At 42.9% G+C, this 23303-nt stretch overlaps 1 protein-coding gene across 1 annotated transcript; it reads right to left on the bottom strand.

Moving 5' to 3' along the window:
• Positions 1–22200: 22200 nt before the first annotated feature.
• On the bottom strand, positions 22201–22545 carry LOC136510446 (uncharacterized). The gene has a single exon (XM_066504887.1). It carries the CDS (start codon positions 22543–22545, stop codon positions 22201–22203), a length of 345 nt encoding a protein of 114 aa, XP_066360984.1.
• Between the last annotated feature and the right edge of the window lie 758 nt (positions 22546–23303).

The following is a 23303-nucleotide window of genomic DNA, read 5'->3' as shown; positions in this document are numbered from 1 at the left end:
CACCATAGGGGCAGCTAGGGGTGGCACAGGCGTTGGTGAAGTAGCTGATGACTCCGTTGGTGTAGTTGCAACAGCATAGACAGGTGCAATAGCTAGAGTAGGAGTAGGTGCGGGTGTAGGTGTCGGGGTAGCCATCCACTCCTCATCTTCCTCGATCAAGGGTTCCACCTCATCGTCGGAGCTAGAGTAGGAGCAGGTATGGAAAGTACTTACGCTTGTTTACTTTCAATATTTGGATAAAAATCCTGGATGGGTAACAGATGTCAATGAGTATGAGGAGTTTCCAGAGGACTTTTAGGCTTGTGGTCAACTAGTTGACCATCCCTGTGTTGGAGCTACCACGAGAGGGCTACTTTCTTTTATTTTCCGCTGTGTTGTGTAAGACTATGTGATGGTATTAATCATGATGTAAGAAACACCGTGATGATACTTTATGTAATTTGTCATCTTATGTGTGGGACTGATCCCTGGGCATACATGAGTTTTATGCATTCAATTTTATCCTTAAAATTGGGTGTGACAAGGGTTTGTGGTAATCCTTCATTTTCCATATTTCTTTTTGGCTTGACAGTTCTATATTATTTAATTTTCCATTTTGTCTTGTAGGATCAGTGGATCACAAATACAAGTTTGCTCTAGGAAGTAAGAGAGAGCTAGATATGAGTTGGAATTTGGTTTGAGATACTGAGACAACATGTTGGAGTTCTGGCGTGTAGCATGGAATTTTAGAAAACAAATTTACGATCCTTTGGAAAGTGAACTAAATGTCTTGGATTAGTATCCAATTAGGACATGGCTGTTGGGTTCACCACGCATGCAGTAAACTCTAGATTGGCGGGTCTCAAACCAAGCACACCTCTAGGAGCTAGCCTTCCATCCATCAACTCCACCAGGAAGGTCATCTAGTCCCCCACCAAGCCATCTAGGAGCTGATATATTCCAAGAGTAGAAAGTCTTCAATCTTCACTTGATCAAACCTTTGAGCTAAGAGCACAAAGATGCACACCAAGTAACTCACACACTACTTTTTACTTGAATTGCCCTCAATCTCTCTTCACAAAGCCTCACTGAGGGGCACTGGATCATTCGGCGACCCTACTTTTATTGTTTTTCTAACTATGACTACTAAATACTCATGAATATTCCCCACTAAATGGTACACTACAACAACTAAGGTACACATTGGATCATACGATACACATCGCTAAGCACGTCCAAATTGAATTGGCCGTTGCGCAGTACCACTAAATGATCCGCCAAGCCCACTAAGGTACCACCAGATCATACTGTACACTCCAACAAGCGTGCCCAAGAAGAAATGATCCTTGCACAGTATCACCGAATTATGTACTGGTCCACACAGAACCCTTCATGTATCTTCTGGTGGGCAACGTTGCTTAAGACTTAGTATGCCACAACATCACTAGACAATCCGGTGGTCTTAGTCAACTGATTCTATGCTCTGAACTCTTATATTCAATCTCTGTTTGAAGCCTAATCTCATCCAATCAACTTCTTTGAGATCCTTGACTTATCCTCTATCTATCGTAGCCGATGTTGACAAACTTTGCTCAGAGTAACTCTCATGTGTGCATCAAATTGCTTTTGACTCCAATTTTGATCAAACTACTAATATTGATCTCCATTAGTAGTATGGCCAAAGATAAAACAAAAACCCCAACACTAAGTCTAAATGTTTGCAACACCAAGTCCGCACTTAGACATTATAGTGTCCTTAGCCTTCATGAATATCATTGCGCCATACATCGCATCTAATCATCGGGAGGAAATATAGCCATGTGGCCTCATTGTGACTGATTGTTTGTCATTAACCATGCAAAACAAAGTTAGCCACATATCCTTTTGTTCATCAATCACAGAAATTAAGCTAGGTGCCTTGATGCAATCATGCATGTGTCCTTCCATCGAACCCCTATTCCCATCTATGCGGACTAGGGCATGATCCTAATTCAATGTGATCTCATATTGTTGTGCATGACAAGTCGTTATCCTAACAGAATCTAGATTATCTCCTGCCATACCGGGTCTAGCAGTCATGCTATAAATTTGTCCCATGGCTACTGTTGGTATTTTTAAACGCACACAGATAAATCCACAAGCGCACGGATACCGTTATAGCTTTCACCCAGGAGTATTCTAGAGTATTGTATTTATCCACAAGGAAACAATGGTTAAAGAAGTTGGTAGTTCACTATCATGTATCTACTAACTAGTATACCAACTGAACTAAAGTGGGGGTAGGTGTTGATGATGATAAGAGTTATGAATAATAACACACATAGGAGAATTCCATGGTATATAAATGAGCAGTCTAGCTAAATTGAGAGGACAACGGTTGAGTTCAAGGTTCCTAAATATTTCTTTATTACTTCGGTTCTATTCTAGTTTAGACTAGAGGGTATAACTAAAGCATGGGTAGATATAGTGATCACACACAATAGCACTTTGGGACATTGGAACACTATCCACAGAAAGGGATGAGAAAGGGACTAGGAAGCTCTGACTATGGTCCTACAAACACCAACCCAAACATGGACTACATCGGCCATCAGGGCTATCACCACCCAGGGCTACCACAACTATCCACGGGGTTGGGTGCAATCTCAGGTAACTCATAGTCTAGACACCGCGTCTACACTATTAATTACTACTCTAATCACATATAATAACTAGAGCACTTGATGCGAGCGAAGATCCCATGCTAGGATATGATAACTATACTAACCATACACATGAAAGGCATAAAAGTGAATAGAGAAGATAACTATATTAAAGCATAAGTCTTGCAAAGGTAAGATACAAAAATATACCTGACCTCCGAAGATTTCTCCAAAACCTGAGCATGGCTCAACTCTCCCTAACTCTCAACTAGAGCTATTCTACTTCTACATCTTGAGAGCTGGCTCTGATCCTGATGAGGATGATATGAATTAGGGGTTTTTAGGATCTAGTGAGGGAGGGGGTATGGGCTTCTATATATAGGCCAGAGGTAGAGAAGCGGCCAAGGAATCGAGGTAGAGTAATGGGCAAGGACTCTAGGAGGAGCAGGGGGCAAGGAATTGCCACGTCATCGATCCACGTCAACTCTCCCGACCATCATTGGATGAACCGACCTAAAACCACCTTAGAATCAATGGTGTAGATCATAGGAAGGAGTACGCATCGGTGGAGGGCGATGGGCCACCCCCATGGGCCAAGCAACCTCCTTAGTGGGCCGAGCGGCCCACTATAGTGCCAGGTGGGCTCCTCCTTTTAGCGACGAGGCTTGGTCTCCGTCTTGAATCGTCTTTCACAGGTTTCGCGGGTTGAGTCACTTGTTATCGTCGGTTTGCTTGTTTGGAGTGTATGACAGTGGTCCTAGGAGCTATTTTCTAGATAAATCCTCTTGCAGTCATGAAATCACCAAAGCTCGTGGAATTCATTAGTTTAAACCCCTAAACCTTTATTGGTGATTACATTTATACCCTTATACATGTTTAATTGACGGTTTATAATGGTTGTTAACTACCGTCAACAACAACCTTCACTCTGCTAGTCGGGTGAATGCATCTAGTCCCCAATTTCAGATTTGGGGTTTTGATGATTAAATGCTTGTGACTAACTATGTTTTGTAGGCATTATATTCACATTAGTTAGTCACTTACTGACCACATGGTTTTCTTGGCTCTAATGATTGATGACAAGTACTATGAGGCAAAGGATATTGTAACAGAACCCTCCAAGTTATAAGAGCACAAGTACAATAGCAACCACCGAGGCAGTCAAACCAACACACTTGAGCCCATATAAATTTGGTAGTCCATCGAGTATCACGAAGGATCTCAAATCAACTAACATACAAGCCAAGATCGTACATGATTCAACATACAAGCCACATGGTACAACAAGTTCACAAATAGTTTGTCATACATCAGAGTTCCAACATAGTTATTACAACATCAGTTTAACAGTAGCGGAAGCAACATAGTTCTGAACAACATCAATAGTAGTTTAGATACATAGCCAGTTTTCATAGTCATCTTCATCCAAAAGCACAAGGGTGAGATGATATATAGAATGACCATGCCCATGGCCCTATTCCTCATCCACTGCAGGAGCAAAGAAGTGCTTACAGTAGCCGTGGTACATCACGTTATCTGCAACAATAGGGAAATAAACCCTGAGTATGAGAAGGTACTCAGCTAGACTTACCCATCATAAACCAAAATAAGAGTCACAAAGGATCATGCAAGACTTATAAGTGGAGTTGGTTGACATCCTTTGCCTACAAGACAATATTTATCTAGTATCTTTTAACTTTGAAATAACAAGTTTATTATTCCTATCCCATTCTAGATTAGCATCTATCCTATGCCAAACATTTTGTGTACCATTAAATCATCACAATAGTAACCATATCAAGTTGAGCATTTCCATAATCCACATAACCATTACTTTCATGAATTACTACGATGAAGGGGGCTCATGTCAAGTTCTCACTATCCGGGAGAGACGACGATTCGAATCGATTCCTACCCAGCTGGGGAATTATTCCTAACACACACCCATACTTCCCCTGTCAGTGTCGCATTGGGTCACCTTTGATACAACTCAGGTCCAAATCGCGGGTAAGACCAGCGTCGTACCCTCAAAGATACTACCAATCTGCCAGGAATCTCGGGACTCGAACCCACCCTTGGACTCATGCCATTGGCTCTCCGCACATCCTTACTACCTTGTGTCCCTAGCCTGAGTTGAGCTACTCGGCTTCACGGTTGGAATGACTTATCCGGCCAACTATTTGAGAGTCATGCGCTCAACATGACAAGAGGGCCTCCAACGGTCGGTCCTTAAATGACACAGATGGAATCACTATAAGTCACCACACCTAACCTATAAAATTCCATCCGGTCTCCACTTGTTCAACATCACCAGGTTATGTTCCACGATAGCACAATATAGCCAATCGTGATCAAGTCATCACCTATAGCTCGTAGGTGACAGGAAATCACCCGACTTCTACCGGTCTAAGCATGGCTAAGCATAAAGGTTGATCTTGGACCTACATAGGATTCAAGATAGATATTTCTAGACAAGGAAAGTATATGCAACAAGTGGTTCCAATCAACTCTTATAACCTAATGCATCAAACATAAAGGACTCAAGTAATATTTTGTAAAACAGGGGAGACTTAGAATGCTCCAGGGCTTGCCTTTCACAAACTGTTTATGCCAAAATTTGGAAGAGGAATTGCAGGGACTCGAAAGCTCCCAAGATTGTGCCAATCAAGGAATCGATTACATAAGGATTGATATCAGCTGATTCAGATACGACTCTGGAATCAGATCTCTTTGGATGACATCAGTAGATAGCGATGATAAGCTACGGTTGACCCCAGGAAATTACATATCGGACTCTACAAAAAGGGAAAGATTAGGGTCCAAGTTATCTTAAATTAGGAATGTTTTCTTCTATGCCGAAGATTGTAATGAGTCATGCTCGAGTAGGATTCATGTTTGGGCTCCAGGGTAAAAATATTTTACCCCGGCTATTGTAAAAAACACACAATCAATCCAATACAAGTTACTTACTTTTTTCGGCTTCGGCCACCCCTTAGGAGTAGGAGTAGAGTAGATCTCGATGAGTTCTTCAGCGAGCAGGGCTGCATCGGCCCGGCTGACCTCCGGCTTGTCTGTAAGTACCGTCATGGCTTATACTTCTGTTCGTACGGCTGCATCGATCTGGTCGACCTCCACTATGACTCTAGTATAAGCTAGTTATCGACTCTTGTTTAGTTCAAGTACGGCTGCATCGATCCGGTCGACCTCCACTGCTCGAACTAGATTAAGGTCAAGTTATCGGCTCTATCTAAGGGTGGCGTCCTTTGGATAGATTCATTAAGTTATCGATAGTGGTTATTGCTTTCATTATTTATTTAATTACAGCAATATCACTTCGCCTGGTTGGGATTGATCTAGATCGGCCTTATATCCTGTTTAACCCATCGTTTGTTAATCTAAACTGATCTAATCTGCATCTTAAACGATGAATTATATTTTATCGGCTATTTTATGTCAATCTTAATCACACATAGTGTGCAGTTAAGGCGTTTGGTCTTGAATAGATTTATTGGCTAACGAGAACTGTTTCATGGCCCGTTATCACGGCCTATGTGATTCTGCCTCACACCCTGCTGTTAGCACCGTGGACTGGGGATTGTTATTTGGTAGATCTATTCCTGATAGGGCATGACCTTAACTGTGCGCTATGCCTGAATCAACTGTTTTAGCCGATATCGAGTGCTTTCACATATGCAGTTCACATCATGAGACCATTGAAGTAAAGATAGATTTAAAGATGTGTTAGCCCCATGATGTTATTATTGTATTACGGCCTGCATGATTCTATCCCATGCCCCACTGATATTAGTAATAAGTTAGGGTCATCAAATCTATTGTCGTTTCTACGGCCTGCATGATTCTACCTCATGCCCCACTGGTCATAGCAATAGATGAGACCTAATATGTTCATTAGATTTATCTTTATTAAATGGTTAAATGATGATGAGCTGCTTCTTTTATATAAAAAGGGATTTGGTTACTTGCAGTCATTGGCTTAGCATAAACTGATTATTGTTGACATCCTATTGCCATTGACTAATATTTGTCTAAGTAATGAGATTCATCCAGAATGATAACCGATTTTTCCTTCCATAACTCCACAAGCTTTAATTGATTTATTCTTATGAGTATGCTGGAATCGACTATTTAGTCAATCTTCTTCCACATCGGCTCTTAGAGCCACACATTCAGGACTGTCTGGCAACATCGGCATATTCCGCCTTAAATTACTGATTAGCTTTCTCTCCTTGTCAATTGCAGGGTCAAATTGACTGGCATGTCTCGGATGGAGTACGCATCATCAACCACCCCTACATTGAAGCCAGATGGATCTACAGCTCCATCGAGCAGACGCTTTCGGCTTGCTCGTGTGTCCTCGGCACGGGATGAAATTTTGTGTCGACACAAGTTCTGGCATGCTCGGTGGGACCCCACAATCGTCATGACGGTTCACAACAACAATGACATCCTTATGGTACATTACGAAGACCTACCTGATGGAGATAAATGTGTCATCAACAAAGCTATAGAAGAATTTTAGAACAAATGTTTGTTGTCCTACACCAAAACACGTGACAACACAATTGTTCAGAAATATCCACTACCTAGAGTTCTGTTGTATGGATAGACAGATGCAGATGAGACTAAAGACAGGCGTTTCTTCACGAAAGCTATAAACAAGTCTATTCATGATGCCATATCGAACCATAATGAAATTTTCTTGAACACATTCCACAACACCATGAAGGAGATGTTTCATGGGTTTCCAGTTGATCAGATTGGTCTGACTTATTACAACATTCCACATCCATTGACCCAGGGGACTAATCAAGTCGGTACTAGCCGTCAAGAAGTAGCACTAGTTGGTAATGATGATGTCCAGGTAGTTTAGAGTTCATCTGAACAAGCTCAAGGTGTTACTATAAATCAGATACAGTATAATCCTGGATCGTCAGTGCAGCATGTGCAACAGCCGGTGGGGCAAAGTCAGAACCAGATGGTTAATTTTGGCACATTAGGCCACATACCGTCGTCGACTCAAAAAATAGCACCGTCAATTGAAAGGATCCGTAGAGATATAGATCCTAATGTCTATAACCAGAGACTCCAAGTAGCAAACCAACAAAGGACCCATCAGATAGAGATTCCATAGGGGTATTATTATGGCATAGATTATAACACCCTTCACATGATTCTGAATCCAGAGTATCAAGGCACATGGGATTTCAATCCATAGATGGGTCAGCAAGTGCAGAGAAATCCAAATTCACATGCTGACGAGTTGTTGCTAAAGGTGACCGAGATGATGAAGAATCGATTTGGTCTGAAGCCAAAAGGACTGACCTTCTCATACAAACTCCCATATCCAAAATGGTATGATTTGGTCGCTCTTCCTACAAATTACTGGCTTCCTGAGTTTGCTAAGTTCACTGGCCAAGACAGCATAAGCACAATAGAATATGTTAGTCGGTATCTTACACAGTTGGGCGAAGCATCCGTTGAAGAGGCCCATCGAGTTTGTTTCTTCTCCTTGTCCCTGTCAGGGCTAGCCTTTACTTGGTTTTCATCATTGTCAGTCAACTCCATTGCCAATTGGGCAGACCTTGAGAAGAAATTTCATACATATTTTTATACTGGGACTAAAAAAAGAAGATTACCGATTTGACAACTATAAGGTAGAAAACTAATGAATCGGGCATTGAGTTTCTTCAGAGGTTCCGAGAAACTAGGAATTTGTGCTTCTCATTAAATTTAGCTGATGATTAGCTAGCCGCTTTGGCCATTCAAGGGATGCTGCCAACATGGAAAGAAAAACTGATGGGACAAGAATTTGACAACTTGGGTCAATTGGCTAAACGAGTGGCAGCGCTCAATAGCCAATTCTAGAGTATGCGTAGAGATACCCGATTCCAGAAGAGTACCACAGTGGCCGAAGCTTATAATCCATACTCAGTCGATGACGGCTATGAAGATGAAGAAGAAGAGGTTGCCACAGCTTAATGGAATTGGGGCAAAAAGACAGTAATGGTACCAAATCCTTGGGAAAGAGGAGTCAAGGAGAGCTATGACTTTGACGTTACAAAATCAGACAAGCTCTTTGATTTCTTGCTTGAGAAGGGACATATCAAGCTGCCCGATAATCATATTATGTTGCCCCCTAATCAATTGAAGAATAAGAAGTTCTGCAAGTTCCATAATGCTACTTCTCATTCCACTAATGAATGTAGAATTTTCCGGTAGCATATATAGAGGGCTATTCAGTAAGGAAGACTCAAATTTGATACGCCTCGGAAAATGAAAGTTGATGATAATCATTTCCCAGGAGATCAAAACATGGTTGATGCTAGGCTGCTCAAAGGAAAGACTAAGGTCCTGACATCAACCAAATCAAGAGAAGCTGGAACAGTCGATCCCAAGATGCAAATATCGGCTGACGAATATAGAGAAATTAAAAGACGTCGCGACAAGCAAAAGAGCCGATATGAGCAGGGAGAAATGTCAAAAGAAGGAGTGACAAAGCCATGAGTTATATCCCAAATTCTGTTGAATAAATGGCAGCGGCAAAAGAAAAAGGATTATCAGCGTTGGTTAGAAAAGCAAGAATACCAGCATCAACTGGAAAAAGAGAGGTATGAAAGAAAGCAAGCTGAATCATATTGGAATTATCCTTTCGTCAGACATTGCTGGAACGAAGGCTTGAAGTTGCCTACCAGGAATAACTATCCAGAGTGCAGCGATCAATATTGGGAGTTTAGGCAATCTCAAGCCAACCGTCGGTCTATCTGTGCTCAAGATGCATATCATCATAATAACATGCATAGGCGCTTAAAAATGGAAGTGTTCATAATCAGCTTGAAAAAAGAGTTGCTGATCAAAGCTGGGCTGATTATGAAGAAGAAAGTAATGAGAGAGAATATGTTTGGCAGGAAGGCCAATGGTGTCCAGGAGGTTTGACAAGAAGCTAGAAGAGAAGGGTGCAATGCCAAAGGAATAGAGAGTTGGAACAGGCTCAGGCATTCGGTAAACCTCAAGTATGGCGTGCTAAGCAAACAGCCGATAGAAGGCAACCATCGGCTAATATTCATATGGCTTTTCTATTGCCATCAGAATTCAGAGCTCCGGCAGATCAAGAAGTTTATTCGGATTTTGATGAATCAGAGTATGAGGAGATAGTTGCCAAGTTGACAGTTATACAACAAGCAATATTTGATAAACCAGTTAAGCATTGGCACTTAAAGGCTTTATATGTAAAAGGTTTGATTGATGGGAAGCCGATGAACAAAATGTTGGTGGACGGAGGTGCTTCTGTTAATCTTATGCCTTACACCACTTTTTGTAAACTTGGCAAGAGACCAGGAGATCTGATTGAGACTGACATGATGCTTAAGGACTTTGGGGGTAATGCGTCTAAGACCCAGGGGGCAATGAACGTCAAACTAATAATCAGGAGTAAGACTTTGCTCACCACATTCTTCTTCATCGATGGAAAAGGGTCGTATAGTTTGCTCCTTGGTCGTGATTGGATTCATGCGAACTGTTGTGTACCATCGATCATGCATCAGTGTTTGATTCAATGGCATGGAGATGATGTCAAACTAGTTCGTGCTGATGAGTCTGTAAGTATCGCGACAGCCGATCTAGTCTTTTGGGAACTAGGAGACTTCGAATGCTTTTCTGGCAAGATATGTGAAGGTGGCTTCATTAGAGTCAATAATGAAAGCCAACAGCCGATCCAAGCAGTCGGCTTTGAAAATTTGTCTTAATGGATAATCCAATAGATGGTACAGATATCAAACTAGGACATGGCTTCACGTCGACCGATGAATTAGAAGTAGATATTGGTTCTGGAGATAGACCTAGGCCGATGTATGTAAGTGCCAAGTTGGATCCTGAGTATAAGCGAGAGTTAGTTGACTTATTAAAGGAATTTAAAGACTATTTTGCTTGGGAATACTATGAGATGCCTGGTCTAGACCGATCAATTGTTGAACATCGGTTGCCAATCAAACCTAGATATCGGCCGTTTAAACAAGCTCCAAGGAGATTCAACCCGAACATGCTTGATGATATCAAAAAGGAGACTGAAAGGTTACTGGAAGCAAAGTTTATCTGACCGTGCCGATATGCAGAGTGGATATCGAATGTTGTCCCTGTGTATAAGAAGAATGGAAAATTAAGAGTTTGCATCAATTTTAGGGATCTGAACAAAGCCACACCCATGGATGGTTATCCAATGCCGATAGCTGATATGTTAGTGGATGCAGCAACCGGGCACAAGGTTATTAGTTTCATGGACGGCAATGCAGGATATAACCAAATTTTCATGGCTGAGGAAGACATAGCAAAGACCGCTTTCAGGTGCCCCGGTGCAATCAGTTTATTCGAGTGGGTTGTGATGACCTTTGGTCTGAAGAATGCCGGTGCAATTTATCAAAGGGCGATAAATTATATTTTTTATAAGTTGATTGGCAGGATTGTTGAAATCTACATTGATGATGTGATGATAAAATCCAAAGGATACAAAGAGCATCTAGCTGATTTGCGGGAGACTCTGGAATGCACAAGAAAACATGGTCTAAAGATGAATCCTAATAAGTGTGATTTTGGAGTGTCAGCTGGACAATTCTTGGGTTTCATGGTCCACGAGAGAGGAATTGAAGTTGGTCAAAAAAGCATAAAAGCAATTGATGAGGTAGTTCCCCTGACTACTAAAACAGAGTTGCAATCTCTGCTTGGTAAGATTAATTTCATCAGAAGATTCATTTCAAATTTGTTGGAAAGGATTCTGCCATTTTCTCCCTTGTTGAAGTTGAAAAATGATCAAGAATTCAAGTGGGGTGACGTACAACAAAAGGCGTTAGAAGAGATAAAAGAATATATGAAATGTCCACCTATGCTGGTCCCTCCTCAGCAAGGTAAACCTTTTAAGTTGTACATATCAGCTGATGATAAGACAATTGGATCAGCCTTGATGCAAGAGTTTGAAGGAAAAGAGCGAGTTGTTTTCTATCTGAGTAGAAGGCTCCTGGATCCAGAGACAAGATATTCTCCCACCAAAAAGTTATGCTTGTGCTTATATTTCTCTTGCACTATGTTGCGACACTACTTATTATCGGCCGAATGTATGGTTGTTTCCAAGGCTGATGTGATTAAGCACATGTTGTTAATGCTAATACTGAATGGGAGAGTAGGAAAGTGGATTCTTATGTTATCGGAATTTGACTTGAAGTACGAATTGGCTAAAGCAGTCAAAGAACAAATAATGGCCAATTTTGTCACCCAGCATCAAAAGCCAAGCATTGATTATGTAGAGCCGATGCCTTGGACGTTATTCTTTAATGGATCATCATGCAAGCAAGGTGGTGGCATTGGTATTGTTATTATTTCACCTCGGGGGCAAGTTTTGAGTTTGCTCTTCCAACTGAACCAATGATTACCAAAAACCAAGCGAAGTATGAAGCTATTCTTAAGGGACTTCAACTTCTTCACGAAGTAAAGGCCGAAGCAATTGAAGTATTTGGAGATTCACAGTTAATTATTAATCAGTTGATCAGCCTATATGAGTGCAAGGAAGATACTTTGAAAGGATACTATGATGAGTGCCAAAAGTTGATCAAAGAATTTCTTCATGTCTCTTTCCAACATATTCTAAGAGCACAAAACCAAGAGGCTAATCGTCTAGCTCAAAGTGCGTCAGGATATCGAGTGTTTCGAGAAGTCTTGAGTAGTGAAACCTCGAATGATGATTGGAGAGTCGAAATAGCCGATTACCTTAGAAACCCATCACAAAAAGTTACCAGAAAGCTAAGATATAAATCGACTAAGTATGTTTTACTGGATGATCAGCTATATTACAAAACAGTCGATGGAGTATTGCTCAAATGCCTAAATCGAGAGGAAGCTAAGGTGTTGATGGGTGAGGTGCATGAAGGGATATGTGGAGCTCATCAATCGGCTTATAAGATGAAGTGGATTATTCGTAGAACTGGATATTTCTGGCCAACAATTTTGGAAGACTGTTTTGAATATTACAAGGGATGCCAGGACTGTCAACGTTTTGGTAATGTCCAGAAATCATCTGCATCAGCCATGAATCCAATAATCAAGCCATGGCTGTTTCGAGGTTGGGGAATTGATTTAATTGGCTAGATTTTTCTGCCCTCAAGCAAAGGACATAAGTTCATATTGGTAGCAACAAATTACTTCACTAAATGGGTTGAGGCAATTCCTTTGAAGATGGTAACCTCAAAGAACATGGTTGATTTTGTCAAGGAGTACATTGTGTATCGTTTTGGGATTTCTCAAACTATAACCACTAATCAGGGGACCATGTTCACATTAGAAGAGTTTAGAGATTTTACTGCTAGTATGGAAATCAAGCTACTAAATTCTTCTCCTTACTATGCTCAGGCTAATGGCCAGGCAGAGGCGTCCAATCAGATTATGATTAAGCTGATCAAGAAAAAGATTGAGGAACAGCCAAGGAAGTGGTATTCAATGCTTAATGAGGCACTATGGGCATATAGGATGGCCTGTCATAGATCAATTAAAACATCGCCTTATGAACTTGTGTATGGCCATAATGCAGTTCTTCCTTGGGAAGTTCAGACTGGATCGAGGCGTGTTACATTGCAAAATGATTTATCAGCCAAAGTCTACAAGAATCTTATGATAGATAACTTAGAGGAGTTGAGTTACCTTCGGCTGCGTGCTCTCAAAAATATTGAAGCCAATAAACTGAGGGTTACAAAATATTACAATAAAAGAGTCAAGAATAAGCAATTTTCTGAAGGGGACTTGGTTTAGAAAGTAAAATTGCCGATCGGGTCAAAAGACAGCAAGTTCAGCAAATGGTCACCTAATTGGAAGGACCTTATCGGATCGAACGTTGTGCACCTGGTAATGCTTATATTTTGGAAACACTAAGAGGAGAGGAAGAGTTTGGCAGAGCAATCAATGGAAAATATCAAAAGAAATATTACCCTAGCGTTTGGATCAATACCTGACAATCGATTTGTTAGGTCATCGGCTCTTATAGCCGATACCAGAAGGGTATCGCCTCTAGTACAAAAAATAAACCCAAAGGGGTAGAAGCCGGTACGATATGTATCGCCTATAAGAACAAAGCAAACATGGATGAATTGATGACACTTAAGACAAAGAGATTGTTTGCTAAGTGTCACCTATTACAAGCTACGGGTCGGAAAACACTTTGCTTACTATATCATCGGCCTAGGTTGTGAAAGCTATAGAGTTGGTAGCATTGAAGAAATCATCGACTAGGCGCTCATGATCCCTAGGGCATTTGGTGGCTGGAAAACCATGGGGAAGAAGCCAAAGATCGTGGCTAGAGCAGGCTTGTGCAGCAGCCAATGCCATGGCAGCACCATGACAAACGCCATGAAGAGCGACCTCCCTGACACAGTTTGGGATGTCATGCAAGCGAACCACCGGAACGGTGCCCCTGGCATTGGCAAATCCCGCCACGTGCTCCACAGCTAATCAAAGGCTTTCCAACTGAGCAGTTAGATCTAAAAAATTCAAGGAAGGAATGATCAGAAATCTTGAAGGCAAAATTAAGAAGAGACAGAAAATTGTGGTAGACATCTCACCTATGATTCTGGCTTCAGCCCTGGCCAACCTTTCCCCCCACCAAGTTGGCCACAGGGGGTGATCGACCTTGAATCATGCCAGAGCCGATTCTGCGAGGGAGCGGTAGTTGGCTAGATTCTGATCAGTCCAATCAATGGAGGCCAGTAGATCGTCATTGTCAATCCACCTCCTCGGATAGTGGGGGAGCTAGTGGCGAATTGGTGCTGAAGATGACCCCAAAGGCTAAGCAGAGTCAGCCCTCTGCTCCGGAATGATGGGAGCATCCCAAGTTGCACCCTCTTGGCGATGAAGGCGCTAGCGTGATGATGCAGATCCGTTGAGGGCTTCCTCAGTAGACCTCTTGTTGTTCTCTGTGATCTCAAACCTACAGGAAAGCAGGAACTACACTAAAGACGCAAAAGGTTTGAGACGAAGCGGGCTATTTTTCGATCCACAGCCATGGCCCGTATACATAGCCCGGGAAGGCGAGAAGATAGATTTTGCCAGGGGTGTGAAATTGAAGTCAGATACAGAAACATATCAACACTCCAAAAGTTCAGGGGATGGATAACGAAGAGATAACAGATTCGGACTTGTTGCTTCCCCAAATTACAAAATATCGTGGGATGGATATGAGAGATTTACATTGACCAGCAATCAACCCACCAAGGCTTCTTTGGATTGAAGGGGCTCGAATGCCCATAGGGCCGAAGGTCATCATAAAACGAATCACATTGACCCATTGATAAAATTATGCCAGAGAAGGGGAAAAGCCGCCTGCCTAACAGATGCCTAGTTGATTTCTCGGTGACTAGAAAACTGTAGGAAAGAAGCCTGTGGCTTTCCCGATGGGCATTTGATGGAGCAAGCAAGGGGAAGGTGTCCCCACATTTTAGCCCTTGCAAACACTAGAACAGCTCTACAAGCATGGAGAGAAGACTCAGGTGATATCACAAGAATTCTTCTAATAGTAGTAGCTGATCCTCTTGCTTGACAAGGTGCTAAGATGAGCGACACAATCACCCTATGCATAAGAATTCTTCTAACCGCTCAAGATCTTCATAGCAAAATGATAGACCATGGAGGGTCCGGTAGAGTCAGAAGCACTCAAGGGGGCAGATGGAAGAGAAACATAGCTGAATTGTTGAGCTACACTCGCCAGGGTCAGATAGACATTTTATAGCCGGCCTGGAAAGATGAATCCAAGTGCCCGTGAAGCAATGACGCTCTCGTAAAAGTTTTGAAGCATGGGCTCATGAGCTGACATAGATGGCGACAAACAGTAGACCCTAGATCAAGATTCTCTACCCATGACTGCGGACCTATCAGGGGTACAGACGTGATAATTTTAGAATAAAATTACTTTTATCCCAAAATTATGGGGCATGTGTTTACGCCAAAATTTGGAAGAGGAATTGCAGGGACTCGAAAGCTCCCAAGATTGTGCCAATCAAGGAATCGATTGCATAAGGATCGATATTAGCTGATTCAGATACGACTCTGGAATCAGATCTCTTTGGATGACATTAGTAGATAGCGATGATAAGCTATGGTTGGCCCTAGGAAATTACATATCGGACTCTACAAAAAGGGAAAGATTAGGGTCCAAGTTATCTTAAATTAGGAATGTTTTCTTCTATGCCAAAGATTGTAATGAGTCATGCTCGAGTAGGATTCACGTTTGGGCTCTAGGGTATAAATATTGGACCCCGGCTATTGTAAAAAACACACAATCAATCCAATATAAGTTACTTACTTTTTTCTAGCTCTAGCCACCCCTTAGGAGTAGGAGTAGAGTAGATCTCGGTGAGTTCTTCAGCGAGCAGGGCTGCATCGGTCTGGCTTGTCTGTAAGTACCATCATGGCTTATACTTCTATTCGTACGGCTGCATCGATCTGGTCGACCTCCACTGTGACTCTGGTATAAGCTAGTTATCGACTCTTGTTTAGTTCAAGTACGGCTACATCGATCCAGTCAACCTCCACTGCTCGGACTAGATTAAGGTCAAGTTATCGGCTCTATCTAAGGGTGGCATCCTCTGGATAGATTCATTAAGTTACCGATATTGCTTATTGCTTTCATTATTTATTTAATTACAGCAATATCACTTCACCCAGTTAGAATTGATCTAGATCGACCTTATATCCTATTTAACCCATCGTTTGTTAATCTAAACTGATCTAATCTACATCTTAAACGATGAGTTATGTTTTATCGGCTGTTTTATGTCAATCTTAATCGCGCATAGTGTGCGGTTAAAGCGTGTTTGGTCTTGAATAGATTTATTGGCTAACAAAAACCATTCCATGGCCCGTTATCATGGCCTATGTGATTCTGCCTCACACCCCACTATTAGCACCATGGAGTGGGGATCGTTATTTGGTAGATCTATTCCTGATAGGGCATGACCTTAACTGTGCGCTATGCCTGAATCGGCTGTTTTAGCCGATATCGAGTGCTTTCACACATGCAGTTCACATCATGAGACCGTTGAAGTAAAGATAGATTTAAAGATGTGTTAGCCCCATGATCTTATTATTGTATTACGGCCTACATGATTTTGGCTCATGCCCCACTGATATTAGTAATAAGTTAGGGTCGTCGAATCTATTATTGTTTCTACGGTCTACATGATTCTGCCTCATGCCCCACTGGTCATAGCGATAGATGAGATCTAATATGTTCATTAGATTTATCTTTATTAAATGGTTAAATGATGATGAGCTGCTTCTTTTATATAAAAAGAGATTCGGTTACTTGCAGTCATTGGCTTAGCATAAATTGATTATTGTTGACATCCTATTGCCATTGACCAATATTTGTCTAAGTAACGAGATTCATCCTGAATGATAACCAAATTTTCCTTCCATAACTCCACGAGCTTTAATTGATTTATTCTTATGAGTATGCTGGAATCAAGTATTTAGTCGATCTCCTTCCACATCGGCTCTTAGAGCCACATATTCGGGACTGTCTGTCAACACCGGCATGTTCTGCCTTAAATTACTGATTGGCTTTCTCTCGTTGTCAATTGTAGGGTCAAATTGACTAGCACATCTCAGGAGGAGTACGTAGGATCGACCACCCCTGCGTTGAAGCTAGATGGATCTACAGCTCCATCGAGCAGACCCTTCTGGCTTGCTCGTGTGTCCTTGGCACGGGACGAAATTTTGTGCCAACACAAACGTGGCCGGCTGGTGGTCAGGGCACTCGAGGAGATGATCAACTTGAGGCTTGCCTTCACCTAGAGCTTCTTGGTGCTGAGATTCCTCATTCTCCTCTTGTGGATCGGCTTCGAGTTCCACCAACGTGATTTCTTCCGCTGCACCTATTGCATGCATATGCATAAAGTAAGTATCATGGATGCATAAGAAGGATTGTGAATGATATGACATGAGAACATGAATGATTCTATACTGATGATTAAATCAAGTTACTTAGATGATAACCAAGTTGAATTCTTATTTACTGAGTAGGTGCATATCTCTTCTCTAGAATTTTCAAGAATCCACACTAAGTCCATTTCTAGACCACAACACAACAGCTACAAGTTTAAATCATAACAGAAGTTTTACTCAACCAATTGCGGTGATCTAGGACTTTCTGGAAAGCTTATAAAATTTCCTACAACTTTCATTTAGTCATCACAAGATGATTTAATAGCTATCTAGGTTAAACAATTTAATCATCCAGATCTGCCCAGAAGACAAGCAAATCTGACAACAGATTCCTAACAGCTATAACTTCCAAACCATTTAGTATATTACCATGAAAATTTGACACAAGTAAGATAAGTAAGTTATATACAACTTTGTTAATAACAAGTTTTATAGGAAAAGTAATTATCATCATGAATTTATCAATACAACAGAAACTACTCTTGCAGCCATCTAGCGGAATTATAAAGCAATAATTAAGTAGCTGCTTATAACCAATCAACTTCAAGCACAACTACCATTATCAGCAGATCATATGCATCACAAGTACCATAGAAAACATTATGTTTATGCCAAACTAATGTATTTAGGTACCTTTATTAATTTCTTTATATAATAAGGTGATTTATGAGATAATTATTTACAGTGTTCCATAATTTCTAAGAAAAGTACAGTAGCATGCATATGACCCCAAAAGTCTACTGTATAAATTTCATACCAAAAAGACAAGTACAACACCCTCTACATAAATGACAAGTTATAAGGGCTAACTTTAGTGAAAATAGTTAACCCTATAGAAAAGTGTCAAACAATAGATTTCATATTTTTTTAACTTCCCTAAAACCCATAAACATTGTACAAAAATTTGCATGGCAATATGTAACTTATTTTTATCCTTATGAATTTCCTCAGAAAACATTATTTATTAAAAGATAAATAGAAAGACCTTAGTCCAATGAAGTTTAATGCAAGTTTAGTATTTTTCCTAGCTAGATAATGTCAACACAAGACCATCAAAATTGGAATCACAATTTTATCACTTCCCTAGCTCAAGTTATGTATTTTACGAGATTGCAAATAATTTAAAAGCACTTATTTATCTCCATTTAATTCTCCCAGAAAAATATCAGAAACAGTGCATTTCATATTTTTATCAAATACTACATTTCATAAGGAACCCAACAAAATTTGGTTCACCAAAGTTGGAAACTCCTAGCTTGAGATATGAATTTTTGAATAATGCATTCAAATCTGTGAAAATAAATTAGAAAATCAAATAATACACAGACTGATAGATGGGGCCCGCTGGTCAGTAGGACCCACACGTCAGCAACCCCAGAGCAGAGGAGGTGCTCTGGACAACCCTATCTCACCGACGTCGACTGTGACACCAACGTGTTCCTCTCATCAAGCCGTGTCGATAGGTGGTGACTACGCGACCTAGAGTTCACCGGAGACAGCTCGCCGGTGACAATGGCAGACGATGGAGGTAGCGCGGTGGTACGCTAGCATTCTCTAGCCATCGCGTGCTCCGGTGAGGTGCGCTACGGCTATGCGGAATCCAAACAAAGCTATCTATGGTGGTTAGGGCTCCGGTGAGACGATGCTGAGCTCCGACCGCGTGCATGCCGCGGCAGCGACGCACGGAGCACGATGGTGCTCCCACCGTTCTGGCTAGATGGTGATGAAAGGCAAGTCTCCGTCATGCCATACGCAAGGTCTAGGGTCACTCAACCTAAGACGTGTGAGAGAGGAGGGAGATGATGGACTAGCTCGGCAACGACGAACTCGAGTGCCACGGTGGTCATGGCGGCCACACGTAGAACGGCGAGGCGTTCTGATGCAACCAAGTAGTAGTGTCAAACTGGACAATGGATTAAGATGCTAGGACCTACAATGAAGACTAGACGAGGGAGAGAGAGAGTGAAGGTGCCCGGATTATGGCTGGCCATGGCGAGCATGTAGCTCGGTGGCGCTCCAGCGAGAACACCGGTGGCGGAAACGGCAAAATGCGCCCCTACCTAGACTCGAAGTGCTTGGCAAAGGGGTGGAGGTTGAAGCACGGAACAAGGCGGAGCTGTTGGCATGATCGATTGGAAAATGGTGTGGCAACGGCAGCGAGCGAGCGTGGTGAAACTCATGGTGGCGATGGCAACAGTGGCGCTGCTGCTTGGCGGGCGAGAGGGAAGTCGAGCGAGAGCGAGAGAGCAAGGAATGGATTGAGCATGGCGTTGCCTCACTCTTCACCACGCTGTGGCCTGACTGGCCGGGCCAACTCTGACGTACAGCCACCATGCGACGCGCGCGGCCTATGGCCAGTCGGCCACCGACGCATGCGTGGACGCGGCCATCAGAGCTGATGATAGCTCTTGACGAAGCAACTTAGCGATCATCTAACTCTAAATCCGTTCGTTCTTAGAAAAAGCTCTATTAACAAAAGTTGTAGAGCTACATATGATCTACAATATTGCTAAAAGGACTTTGGCCTAAATCCTAATGGTTCGCGAGTTATATCATCCCAAAGTGCAGCCCTTGAAACTATAATGTGATCACAGACTCAGAAAAATTTTGACAGTCAAAAACAGTAATTCTATTGCTACTTGTGGACTATTTTTGAGCATGCTATGCACCAAATTAGGTCTTGACCCAAAAATAAAAGTTATTGCCCAAGTCAAGTACTACAACTTTTCTTAAGGGTGCACTGCCATGCAAAGTCTCTAGAGTATAGTTCAACTTAGGTCAATCATACAACTTGAAAATGAAAGCCTACACTATAACCATGACTTAGAGGCCAAATGGGTCCAAGTCATGAATACCAAAGTTGTTCCATGTGACATTCTAAACATGTTTAAGGTACTCCTAAGGTCCCACAAACATTTTATACATTGGTCACATGCAAACCCTAGCATATGTAAAGCATTTACTAACAAACACATGTAATATAAGCAATCATAGAGATAAACTTTGAGATGCTCATGCTCATGAATGATCAATGATGCTTGTGCTCATGCAATGTCAATGCCAAATGCATGCTTAACACCTAGGGTGTTATAGATATTAGTGAAGACTAAAGATTCTATAGGGTCAAGTGCAAGTTTGGTGTTTAGAGGCACGACACAGAGTGCATAGGGCTTTATTTATTTTCCTATGGTCATACTATTAAGGGCTAGGGGGTTGCCCATGACATGCAACTTGGTGGGAGTTCGAGTTGAGAGCATTTGGATATGCATAAGTGATACACTATCATGTCTCACAAAATCAGAGCCTAAGTGGCTCCACTGGATAGGTTTTAAGTTAAGGATCTCAAAGATGTTGAACTGGATGAGATTAAACTTAACGAGCTCAGAATATGCACCAATTAGTTGGTCCCAACCCAATAGATCATTCGGTGGCATTGTGCTTGGGACCGGACCATCTTTGGGTTGCAGTGTCTGACACTGTTCACCAAGGGGCCACCACGACCTTGGCCACCTCCCAACTTTATATTTTGTTTGGCAAAGCAGTGGACATGCATGAGGTGGAGTAAGGATTCCCATAGGGGCTGGACATGAAGGAAACTATGGCGCTGGTTAAGAGTCTCATGGCAGCCGATGACGCCATCTTGGCAGAGGTGTACATGGAGGCGATCCTCCATGCCTGCCATGACATGGGCAGGGGTGGCCAAAGAGGTGGACCGTGCATACCCCATGCCCCTCTAGTGAAGAAAGAAATAGTAGTAGTTATCTATGGATGGGCGTTGTCCCCCAAAGACAGAGAAAACATTTGTTAAGTTTGTAAATAAGTCGTGCGTTGCCTCCTTTCTTCTGTTTCTCGTGTTTCTGATTGGTGTTTTCTTCGATGTTTGAGAACTCTAGGCCCTCACAAGTCTCAGCTGTAACCTCATTGGCTAGGGTTGATCCCCCTTTTGTGCTTAAGTGTAGGCATTTGCTTAGTTGGTGGCTGAGGGTGCACGGACAAGGCAAGAGAAATTCTGGCCAGGAACAGAGGAACGAGCACGCATTGGGTGTTTTTGGTCGATTTGCATGAGGTAACCCATGGATACACACTTAGGTATACCCTGAGCGCTCTGCCATGCTTGGGTCAGTCGAGCATGGTGGAGGGCTTAGAAGGAGTGTCTTAGAAAAAAGGGGTTTGAGGCAATGAGTTCACAACTTTTTATTGTATCAAAAATTTAAAAGGTACAGAATATAAATGCTAGACTTGAGGGTTCGAGTGACATAGCTTTCATTCTACCTTCGGGATGCCTTGTTGACACCATGAGTCAGGCTCCATAGTCCACTTGGAATGCCATGCTACTGAGGGTGCGACTCTATGGGGGCTTCCCATGGCCGGAACGGTCGATGCCCGCCTTCATTGGGCCCGTCCCTTTTGTGGAGATGAGCATCGGGGTCGAGGGGCTGGCTGAGTTGGAGTGGATATAGTAGCTCCTATGGTCTCACTAGAGCTTGGTTGGGTGGGCGATGTCTTCGTCTTGATATTCTTCCTGTCTAGAGCTTCCTCCTCTGCATTCCGGCCATTGTTTGCATGGCCATTGTTCATAGTAGTAGGCCTACTGGAAGTTGGCACTAATAGTGATGACTCCCTTGTGGCCCAACATCTTCAACTTCAGGTAGGTGTAGTTGGTAACAACCATGAATGTCGTGAAACATGGCCGCTTGAGTAGGGCATGGTACATGCCTGAGAAGTCCACCACCTTAATGGTCAACGACTCCTTGCAGAAGTTGTCCAGCTTACTAAAGGTAACATGGAGCCGGATACGCCCAAGGGGCAAGGCTTCCTTGCCTGGGACAACTTCGAAGAAGGACGCCCCACTCGAGCAGAGGCTGCTTCTTGGAATCTTCATTTTGTTGGGGATCTCGGCATAGAGGATGTTGAGCATGCTTCCGCCATCCATCAGGACCTTGGTGAGGCGCACCTTGCCCAATATTAGGCAAACCACGAGTGGGAAATGGCCGCCTGATTCTCTAGGTCCTTACCGAGTGGGCGTCCCCGTTCGGTTGTTTCCCAGTCGGCTCCGACCACACTGGTTGGAGAAGAGCTATAAGCAGAGGTTCGATGGCCTTCTGGTCAGAGAGGCGGGTTGAAGTCAGAGGTGAGCGCCCTTCCTCCTTGGCCAGGCCTTCCGATCAGAGAGGTGGGCCAAAGTCAGAAGCGAGCATCATCCTCTCCTTGGCCAGGCCTTCCAGTCGGAGAGGCAGGCCAGAGTCAGAAGAGAGCATCATTCCTCCTCAGCCAGGCCTTCTGGTCGGAGAGGAGGGCTGGGGTTAGACGCGAGCACCGTTCCTCCTTGGCTAGGCCTTCTGGTCAGAGAAGCGAGCGTCATCCTCTCCTTTGCCAGGCCTTTCGGTCAGAGAGGCGGGTCGAAGTAGGAAGCGAGTGCCATTCCTCCTTGGCCAGGCCTTTTGGTTAGAGAGGCGGGCCAGGGTCAGACGGGAGCGTCGTTCCTCCTTGGCCAGGCCTTCCAGTCGGAGAGGTGGGCCAGAGTTAGAGAAGCGAGCGCTGTTCCTCCTCGGCCAGGCCTTCTGGTCAGAGAGGTAGGCCAGGGTCGGAAGCGAGCGCCGTTCCTCCTTGGCCATGCCTTCTGGTCGGAGACTAGGTCTTTCCTTCTAGCCTGTCATTAGGTATTTGGGCTGACCCAGGAGTTGCACATCG

This window comes from Miscanthus floridulus, chromosome 16, assembly GCF_019320115.1.
Source record: "Miscanthus floridulus cultivar M001 chromosome 16, ASM1932011v1, whole genome shotgun sequence".
Lineage (NCBI taxonomy): Eukaryota > Viridiplantae > Streptophyta > Magnoliopsida > Poales > Poaceae > Miscanthus > Miscanthus floridulus.
Note: the sequence above shows the minus strand (reverse complement) of the source record. Positions and strands in the feature narration are given on the sequence as shown.

What these genes read in the sequence shown, in the direction of transcription:
- LOC136510446 (XM_066504887.1), bottom strand. Translation starts at nt 22,545, where the DNA reads ATGGATGGCGGAAGCATGCTCAACATCCTCTATGCCGAGATCCCCAAC.